Source organism: Sinocyclocheilus rhinocerous, unplaced genomic scaffold, assembly GCF_001515625.1.
Source record: "Sinocyclocheilus rhinocerous isolate Xijiao unplaced genomic scaffold, SAMN03320098_v1.1 scaffold397, whole genome shotgun sequence".
NCBI classification, from domain to species: domain Eukaryota; kingdom Metazoa; phylum Chordata; class Actinopteri; order Cypriniformes; family Cyprinidae; genus Sinocyclocheilus; species Sinocyclocheilus rhinocerous.
In genome coordinates this window covers 1,417,830-1,428,946 of record NW_015663491.1, presented here as the reverse complement: position 1 = coordinate 1,428,946, position 11,117 = coordinate 1,417,830, and the positions used below count along the sequence as shown (strand labels likewise).

The 11,117-nt window shown below is 37.3% G+C and overlaps 1 protein-coding gene across 1 annotated transcript in view; it reads right to left on the bottom strand.

Annotated features, from left to right (window-relative positions):
* Window positions 1–2,791: 2,791 nt before the first annotated feature.
* Window positions 2,792–11,117, bottom strand: part of LOC107728819 (reticulon-4 receptor-like 1) — a 110,148-nt gene continuing 101,822 nt past the window's right edge. The window contains exons 2-3 of the mRNA XM_016539091.1: window positions 5,723–6,087; window positions 2,792–4,126 (exon numbers count right to left, since the gene is read on the bottom strand). Of these exons, the coding sequence (XP_016394577.1) occupies window positions 3,242–4,126; window positions 5,723–6,087 (1,250 nt within the window). The 3' untranslated portion in view covers window positions 2,792–3,241. The remainder of the gene's footprint in view (window positions 4,127–5,722; window positions 6,088–11,117) is intronic.

Genomic DNA, 11,117 nt, shown 5'->3' with positions numbered 1-11,117 from the left:
ACAGTTTATGGAGGCAATAAAGTAGACAGGTTGCTATATTTTGGTATGCGGCTTATTTCCAAGATAATGCATTTGGATTTGAGATTTGATTTCTTGCACTGCACATACAGAAAAGACACAACTCTGATAAACGTTCAAATAGATCATTAACAAGTATTTGTTACTTCTGTGAATTACTGCAGTATGTGTGAACAGAACAGGATTAAGCACTAAAAGGTGAATTGACAAACCAATTTGAGCTGTCTGTTTCTTGTGAGGAAAAAACCCAAAACAAACACAGTTGAAGTGCTTTAGCTTTGGCCCAAACCACAGGGGGCGCTATAGCAGGTATTAGCATAAACTCATATTCCTCTACACTCATTTTTCCATTTCAGATCAACTACTCTCATAATGTACATAGCAACAGTTTGAGCAGGCTTTACCGTCTGTCTGGGTGACAGAATTCCCCCTCAGGGTTCAATAAAATATGTCTGTCTATTGAAAGGAGATGTCCTGCAAGTCCCTGAAGACATTATGCTTGAAATATATATACGTTCAATTATATTCCCATTGTGTGTGTGTGACTAGGTCAAATATATGCAATTGAGAAAGTGCTATATCTTGTCTGCCTTTTATAATCAGAATTTAAATCAGCCTAGAGATTTAATGTGAATTATTATGAAATGTTTCTGCAGTAACTCCAGAAAATGAAAAGCTCTGTCTTGTGTGATCATTTCCCTGGTTAAACAGCATCTGATTTCTACTTTATTCTGTTTTCAAGCAGAATCCAAAGAGAGTCATCCAAAACCATCAGCGTCTTTAATGTTCTTTAGAAACAGCTTTTGAGTCTGGTGGTATTTCATAACAGACAGAAAGGTTGAGTTATGAAAAAGGGAGGAAGAAAGATGAAGGACAGGCCGAGGAATACGAGGAAGGTGTTAGTATGGTGCACTTCAATGTTCAAAATTGCAGTTTGACGACAGTGTACAAAGAAAAAGTACATGAATACAAAATAACTTCCTCATTCCTTCAACAATGTCATACACATAGTCTTTAGTCAATAAGTGACATATATTCTCAAACAAATAAATGTTCACATTGAACATGTCATAATATTCTCAGTTCACTTTTGTATGAAGGTAGAGAGTCTTTGAGGAGGGACAAGGTAGAGGTGGGGGAAGTGCTATTACCCCACCTGTCCAGAAGGGGGCGTTGTGACTTTTTCCATTGACAATATAACGCTCAGCTTTAGGATCCTAATACAGACAAATGTTTGATGGCTCAACAGCAGCAAGGGTCAGAGACCGTGAGTGACAGACAAGTTTGTTTTATGGCTTGCAAGGATTTATCTGGATTGCAAGGATTATTACCTCAGAACTTGTGTTGACTTTCTATATTTCTATTTTCACTTTGTAGCCTACTCCAAAAAAACCTGGACGAGAATTGGCATTTTTGGACAATGGGTTCCCTCTGGAGTTTCTAATGGGTTTTTTAGAAAGTAGTTTCTGATTTATAAGTAAAATAAGGCCTGTGGATAACATTATTGTTCACATTTTGTTCTAGAACTTTTTTTATATATTTAAAATGGCTAACAAGTGGCTACATAAGGCCTACAAAGGTTGTTTGACCTATTGAGCATGTAAACTCACATACTTGTGATACCTGTAGTTGCTGTCCTTATTTATCAACTTATTTACAATGTATTGATAAAACAATCCATGATGTGGGTGTGACTATGTAAATTATGTTCATAGAACAAGTCTTTTAATGTAATTATTTGGTACTTTAATAAAGTTTAGTCCTCCTCATGTCATTTCAAACATGTATGCATTTATTTTCTGTTCATTTTTGGGTGAACCATCCACTCAACATACCGTATTACTATTTACTATACATTATAGCATATATATTTATTAATAATCTTATTTATTTATTTACTTTACTTTTTCTCAGAAATTTCTTCTCAGAACTTTGATTGCACACTCAGTTGTGGCCCCCTAGTCCCCAACCCCCAGTTTGGAAATAAATGGTCTAATAAATTCCGTCTGTTAGATTTAATGTGAAACTATAACATTTCATTTCATTTCTGTAAACTGTAATCAACTAAACTACTGTTATCGCATACAAACCGCATATATATATATATATATATATATATATATAATTATTTTTAATAATAATGAAAGATGTGTAGTTTAAAAAACATAAAATATATACAGGTGCACAGTGTTTGCACTTTACTTCATTAGTGCTATTTATAATGACAAAAATATCTAACTGTTTGAGATGCTTTTCTTTCCGTTAAGAACTTCCTGAGGGAACCTATGGCAAATTACTCTTCCAGGTTAGACTTGACGTCTGTGACTGAACAGCTGTATTTCTCCCATTGTGAACTTTGCTGTTTAATTTTCCCAGACTGTGCCATGTGCAGATATTAATGTAGTGTTGGTGTTATTTCCCTTCTAGGGACATTATTGCAGCTGAGCAACAGATAACGCATGATGCTTTTTGCATGAGCTCCACTTGACCTTTTCATGTCTTAATAACTTTTGCCTTCCGGTTTTTATGCAAAATATTATCTTAAGGGCACAATCAACGAATAACAACACACACAAACCCAAAGCCATCCCATAATCCTTCATCAACTCTACTTTCTCTTTACTGACATCGCCAGCATAGCAGCTTTAGAACAGTAGAATTTGAGCTCTAATTCACGCTGCGACCGTAAACAGCAACTTTTTGTTTTGTTGGATCAACCCTGTTAGCATTTGTCGGGGCTGTGTGAACCAGCTTTAATGTGTGAATATTGATTCCCCCCCCCAGGCTGCAGCCCAAAGGTCAAAGGTCAGGACAGGGTTTCGGAGGTTTTAATGGTGATGAGCTTGACCACAATGAGCTGCTAATTATTCTGCAGAGGTGTGATGTACAACTGAATGTAGTTATCAAATGTATTTGGTTTTTTTTTTGTTATTGAATATGCCCTGGAGCAACAGGAAATGGTGATGATTGTAGTCCATGACGAGGAGTAGTCCATTTAGTCCATTTAGTGTCCCGTCTCTCGCCCACAAATCCCAGAGTTTCTTGCCATCTCGGTTTTAATTCCAGGCCTGCAACTTCGCACAAGTCCTCTGTCCCTCGAAAGGGGCTCACATGTACACACAAACGTACACACACACACATTCGCACACTGAAGTGTAGGAGCCAGAGTAGACAGAGGGCTGAGTTTGTTCGGGAAAACCATTAGTAGACGCTTCCACAAGGCTCAGCGGAAAATAAGGTCTGTGAGACACACCAATAAGCAAAGAGGGATGATGAAACAAGGTGCCAAGAGGGATGCCGCCTTGCTATTCACTCTTTGCACGCCACTAGGGGGACCCACTGAAGTCCGAGGGATGCATTTGTTCTTTCGTCTCGGTTTTGACGGGTCATATTTGTCGTCCGATTCCTTGTTGGCTAACTCCTTCAGGTTATACACCTCGTTCTGAGCATTGCCCTTGCGGCTTCGATGCCTTGTGCAGTTCCTGTTGCGTCCCGACTTGGGCGGTCGAGGAAGCGGCGACGGGGAGGTGGGGTAGTATTGATCCTGATGTGGCAGGTGAGGATGATGATGATGATGATTACGCGATCGATGATGATGCTCTTTCTTCAGTGACACCCCCACGTCCCCCTGGCTGGATTTGCTCTGGTGGAGCGACTCTGAGCCTGTACAGGAGGGAAGCTCTTCTTTTGTCAACCGTTTCAGATCCTTTCCCGCCAGCTCTGGCGGAGCCGCGCATATTAATGAGGAGGTGGAGCCACGGAAGCGCTGCAGCCAATCCCAGAGCGGCACAGCCTTGCAGTCGCACTCCCAAGGGTTGTCGTTGAGCCGCAGGTACTCCAGCGCTGGCAGCTGAGCCAAGCTTTCGGCCGGAAGTTCAGGTAAAGAGTTGTTAAACAGGTAGAGAGTCGTCAGGCGGCGCAGGTCGTGGAAAGCCTGTTTGTGAACCCACTGGAGCCGGTTTTGATGGAGCAGCAAGCGATCAAGGGCCCCCAGGCCACGGAAAGTGTTCTGGTGGAGGCTCCACAGCCGATTTCCATGCAGAAATAAATGGCTTAGATTCAGAAGATCAATGAACATGTCATCCTCAAGAAACTCCAGCTGGTTGTTCTGTAGACCGGCAGATAAACACCAACAGTCAGTAACAGGCACAGAAAAAACAAGTCACAGATATGAATATCCAAAGCGACCGTGTTATTGTTTTTGTCTTTTGATGAAATGTCCTGGCAAATGTACTCAATATTTCATCATGTTGTATGGATTTATTTTAGCCCGTTTTACTCTGACTGAAATCATGTTGCGACAAAACAGCTCAATCAGCTCAAATAACTATGATTGGACCATTTGAATGAGAAAACATTGATAAAACGCTAAAAACATTGTTAGTGTATTGTTTATATCTCACAGCAGTAGATGTGTTTGTATTTGAAAAATATTACTTACACATTTTTTCATCATTTAAAATAGCTTAATCATTAATATTTTTGTCATTGTCTGAGAAATAAATAAATAAAACTGCAAAACATATTCAAGGAAAGGAGCAAATCAAATCATGCAATTGCTTCTGTGTCCTTTTCATAAGGCAGTTCAAAGATGAATCATAAAATTGGAAGACCTTGGATATCCATACTGGACCATATTAGATATTAGATTTTCCCTTTTCTTGTATGTATTCCTTTTATAAGAATCTTTTCAAAATCCAGCGTGCCTTCAATACATGGTGTTCTCAGGACACAGTGGGTTGAAGGTAAACACATTTATAGACAATATGTGAACTCTTTACCTCTGCATTGGTATTAATGATGAATAGGCATGCGTGACAGTGCAGGTTTTGCAAAGATTGGTATGAGAGCAATTAATGTGTAAATCATTTTTTATTAATTTTTTTATTAGAAATATGGAAGTAAATTCCATATGTATGCCAAACTACCTCTCACGATAATCCATCCTCATCAGTACGCCTCTTTTATCAGTTTATGAGCTATATGGGAAGCTAAATACTGTGAAAGTGAGGCAAAACAAGCTGAGCGGAAAGCACTGGAAGACACTGCTTTTCTTGGCACATTTTATTGGAGAATAGATAATAGAGAATTTTTCTGATATATTAAGCAATTTAAAAAAATTAAGGACATAGAGGCTTTCATGTCAAAAACATTTTGGATTGTCTTTATTATTTGAGCCCTTTATTGCACTATGATCTTTATCAGATTAACCACAATATCCATAATCTCGAATATATGACTAGCCTTAAGAAAACTCATGAAATGTCAGAAGCACTTAACCTTAAACATAAATCAAATTCCAAGAGTCGTGTGTCCGCAATGTTCTTTGCACCCGAATAGTATGTTTCCGTTTTTGACATTTTCATTAGAACAAAATATAGTCTCTGGTCATCGTTTTAGTGCAGCACTTTTCGCTGCCAAGGCATATTGAACATTTTGAGCAGATCTTATCTGGATTTATTTGGCAAGTCAGATGATTCCTAAGCAACAGTTCCAACCGGGAGCACTGCCAGTCTAAAAAAAAGGATATCCATTCAAGAAGGGCATTTTTGATTTCTTTAAAATGGTATTGTATCCAGTCAGATTTTCTAAAGTGTCAGCACAACCGTGCCAAGCCAAGCGTCTTATAAATTCACACTCAATTTGGCTGAGGAGGACCTAAACATGATATATTTAAACAGAACATCAGATAGAGGTCCAGAGCATGGAGTCGGGTCAGGCCCTGAAAAGTGTCAGAAGCCAGAGAACGGAGATGTTTGTTGTCCCCCAGATCGAGTTCCTCCAGGCGGGTGAAGCCCATGAATGTGGAGGGCTGGATGTATGAGATATTGTTGGAGTAGAGCCAAAGCATAACGGTGGTGGGACTGAAATGGCCCTGCAGTAGTCGCTGGATCTTGTTGTTTTGCAGAAAGACTCGCTCGCTCTGGGCCGGGATTCCCTCTGGAACCACCAGGAAGTTGTGAGCCTGGCAGCTCACCGTGCTGGGAGAGTCGTAGCAGATGCAGTGACGGGGACACGCCTGGGTCAACTCTAAACCACACAGCACCAGGAGAAACTCCAGACCACAGCCTATGGAAAGACAGGTGAGGAAAAGAACATGCGATCAGTGCAAGTTTCAATGCTAAAAAATACCACTTTGGAACATTATGAATTTTTAGAGTAGTTTATGCAGGCTCATGCTGTTCCAGCTGATGGACCTTCAGCAAATCTCAGCTGGTTGACTTTGCTAATCAAGATAAAGAAGTCAGTAAGGCTATTATTTAAGGCTATTTTCAGTAAGGCTATCTTATAAAAACACCATCCATGTAACCCAGGGGTACAGAAATACTAATGTATGTGATTATCATTTTATTTGATTGTCAATTTTAGTAATAATTAGAAGGTCCAGAATTAACACAGGTGGGAAATGTGAGTGTAAAAAAACCTTTACATGATTTAAGTTAAATTATATGATGCATAATCTGAAGTTATGGGCTCTTAATTCTATATACTACACAGTATATTATAAATACCAACGTAGGTATACAAATAATTCAGAGCAGTTCTCTGAATAGATCAACTGATTCTGACTCAAAAGAATGACTCATTCATTAATCAGACATTGCTACTTCTCTAGAATAATTTAATACACCTGTATTATATACTGTATTGTACGTTATAAATATAAGGCATACTGATTGAACAAGTCTGAAATCATTCAAGATTTTTGGAAACTGTCATAAACTACCATTAAAAAGTTTGGGTTAAATTTTTTTAAATATATAAAATGAATAAAAATGAATACTTTTTTCAGCAAGATTGATCAAAATGTATCAAAGGTGACAGTAAAGACATTAATAATATTGTTTTTTTTCTATTCATCAAAGAATCCTGACAAAAAAAATCACTGTTTTCTGAAAATTTTAGACAGCAAGGCTACATTAAAAATAAATATTTATTGAGCAGCAAATGAGCATATTGGAATGATTTCTGAAGGATCATGTGACACTGAAGACTGAAGTAATGATGTTTAAAATTCAGCTTTGCCATCACAAGAATTTTAAAATGTATTAAAATAGAAAACAATTATTTTAAATTGTAATAATATTTTGTAATATTACTGTTTTTACTGTATTTTTGCTCCAATAAATGCAGCTTGGTAAGCATAAGAGGCTTCTTTCAAAAACGTTAAAATCATAATGATTTCAAACTTTTGACCAGTATAGTATAATAACATTGATTGCATTGAATAACACAATGATTATAAATTTCATTAAAATATCACTTTCAAGTTTGTTGACCCCTCATCCAACCTTCTGTGTAACTGTACACCATGGCAGTAAATAGCAGCAGTACAAAAGTAAGAATAATCATAAAGAATGTGATGTTTATATAGATACAATTGAAATCCAGCCAAAAAGACATGAGAGAATGTGATATTTATATAGATGCAATCTCTGCCTCCATCCATTGCCATCTCTGAATACACCCAACCCACAAGTCTATACTTTAAAAGCAGAAAATCAATGTTAAAGGTTACAGAGGAAATAAATGCATGTGCACATGAGCTTTACTTTGTATGTCTGTGCATGCAACAAATCAGAGTGAAAACCTCCTTGAAAGAAAGTCCTCATGTGTCTGAGGGAGAAAAGGGAGGAATGAGAATAAATGATACAACCATGAAGATGAGGTTGCGATGAAGGGCGCTGTTGTAGAAGTGAACGTTAGTGGCTCTGCATTGATTCGCCTCTTTGATGTGGAATTGAAATGGGAATGAGAGAGAGAGGTTTAGAGGTGCACCGCAGTGGGAAGAGTTTCGAGGAAGAGACGGAACGTGTGAGTCATTTCGGATGCACAAGAACTAAAAGGATCAGTTCGCTAAGAGAAACGGAGAGAGATTGATACTGACAGAGACAGTGAACTTGTGCAGAGAGCTGAGTGATGTGGTGTAATACAGGGTGTTCTGACACTGATATGAAACATTACCATGCTCTCACACATTCAGCAGCAGGAAGCGTGATGGGATACTGATGCTTTTAGCATGGATAGTCTTAAAAAGACAGTTCACCCAAAAATGAAAATTATCTTGTCATTCACCCTCCAAATTTGTGTGACTTAGTTCCGTATTTTCCCCCCCCAGGAATATGTTAAAGTGTTATAAGGCATGAAGTAAACCAACCAGGTGATTGAGGGAGTGAATTACAACATTACAAACTTGGATTTGAAAATTGGACAAAACAACAAAGGTAGAAAGCTGTGTACTTGACAGATTTAGTGAAGAAATTCCCATTGCAAAATTAAAACTGCAATTAAAATATAAATTTGAAGTCATCGGTTGTACCCAAACAAACAATATATTTTAAGTTTATTGGAAAATATGCGGATATTTTACAAATAGTTCACCCAAAAATGAAAATTATCTTGTCATTCACCCTCCAAATTTGTGTGACTTAGTTCCGTATTTCAATGAAGTTTTAATGTAGTTTTATAATGTTGTCTTCCACCTGGAATTCCACTGTTAAACACAACTATTTTTTTAATAAGTTGAATTGTTGTTATCATATGACTTCAACAAAAACACATACAATCGATTAACATCTTCGGAGCTTACTATAGTTCTGCCTGTAATGATTTAGTGAAGAAATTCCCGTTGCAAAATTAAAACTGCAATTAAAATATAAATTTGAAGTCATCGGTTGTACCCAAACAAACAATATATTTTAAGTTTATTGGAAAATATGCGGATATTTTACAAATATTGAAGTATTTTTATAGCAAAAGGAAGACAGAATCAACTGCGTCGTTCATGGTGCTTCATGGAAGTGGGCGGAGCTCTATTGATTTGCTTTGCTCACTGCAACTGTCTGATTGGTGGACTTTTCTGTACAGCGTCTTGGGTAATGAAGTTTTAATGTAGTTTTATAATGTTGTTTTCCACCTGGAATTCCACTGTTAAACACAACTATTTTTTTAATAAGTTGAATTATTGTTATCATATGACTTCAACAAAAACACATACAATCGATTAACATCTTCGGAGCTTACTATAGTTCTGCCTGTAATGGTTTATCAGTTGTCACTAAAAATCAGTTTCCCTATGGAGAGGTTTTTACTTAACGGAGCCTGACTGTTGAACTTTATAACTCTAGTCATTATTCTAAGAACACTGAGGCTTCTAAGCTTTAAAAAGTACCTTAAAATCATAAAAGTACCCCAGAACGTAATCAATGTAATCAGCGTTGTTTACATTGGGGGGGGGGTAAGCACGCACATGAAAGTAATCAGTGCTGTTTACGTTCAGTAGACAGCACGCACATGCTGAACGTAATGTTGATTACGTTCTGGGGTACTCTCCAAAATGGTGGAAGATGGTATCTCAGGGAGAAGAATTGTTGAATAAATTATGTTATTATTGTTTTCTTTGCGCACAAAAAGTATTCTTGTAGCTTCGTAAAATTACGGTTGAACCACTGATGTCACATGGACTATTTTACCGATGTCCTTGCTATGTTTCTGGACCTGGGAACATTGCAGTTGCATTGCTGTCTACGGAAGGTCAGAGAGCTCTCAGATTTTATCAAAAATATGAATTTGTGTTCCGAAGATGAACGAAGGTCTTATGGGTTTGGAACAACATGAGGGTGAGTAATTAATGACAGAATTTTCATTTTTGGGTGAACTAACCCTTTAATTCTTCATGATTTTCCTTTTGATTTTCCTATGGAACAACATAAGGGTGAGTAAATGATAAACGTTTTCATTTTTTGGGTGAACTATTCTTGTATAGGAGCGTTAGCGACCACCTAGAACAGTCGCCAGGTCATTATATTCCAAATGCGTGTGTTTGTACATACCTCGACATTCATGATTGTGTTTATGTAAGATTACACTGATCTCCTCGGTAAACACACAGTTGACAGATGACCTTTTTCCAGCCAAGCTTTGTTTCAAATAGCTCCCGATGCCTAATACGGCGTGAAATGGCACACAGCCTTGGATGACACATGTAATCCTTTGCATTTAAATGTTTGCATTGCTGTTTGACACCGGGCTGTTTTTGTGACTTTTTCTATCCCAAACATTCTCTTTGCTTTATCTTTATTACAGCAGTCCAACAACGTCAACAAAATTACACTCTTTGGCCGGTGAAATGAAGTGTATTCTTCTGAAAGTGAATGCTGAATACACAGCTCTATTGCTGGCAGTATGAATTGAATTTGTCTGATAGGGTTCTTTTTATATGATTATGAAAATAATGGACTCAAGTCAAACCAGCGGGTATTACCATGCTGTATTGCACCTGAATAACTCTTCTAGACAGTGTGTCTCTTTATCTCTTTCATTGTCATTCTATCTGCCTCATGTGTGCGCGCACACACACACACACACACTCCACGTAAAGCACAGGAAGGGTCGGCAAGCATGAATGCGATCATTTAGGAGTTTTATATTACTAACGCTTAAATAAAAGGTCAAAGCACATCTTCTTTTTCCCCCTAAGCAGCACTTGCAAATGAAAATGTATTTGAGTATCAGTTCTGCAGGTTACAGAAAGGTTAAACAGGCCTGATTAAGGACCGTCTGACATCTTAGCACCTACTGGCGAGAACTAGCATCCGTTAAATATTGGAAAGATTTCAAACAATTTTAATTTAACCCTCTGGGCAAAGATCGTTATTTTACTAGTAATGAAAGCTCCAGATTGGATTGATTTTCTGACAGCTGGTAGTTTAGTGTGATTTGTAATGAAAATCACTTGATGATATCACCTGATCATTTTTTTTTTTTTATTATACGTTATTTACACTACCATTTAAAAGTTTAGGGTCAGAAAGAGTTTTAATTGTTTTTTCCATTTATTTTGAAAGAAATTTGTTTTTATTTAGCAGCATATTAAATTGATTAAAAGTGACAGTAAAGACATTTGTTACAAAGGATGTCCATTTGAAATAAATGCTGTTCCTTCTATTCATCAAAAATAATCCTATTTTTCCACAAAAATATTCAGCAAAACTGTTTTCAACATTGATTAGAAATGTTTCTTGAGCACCAAATCTGCATATTAGAATGATTTCTGAACAATTATGTGACACTGAAGACTAAAGCAAAGACTTAAATAG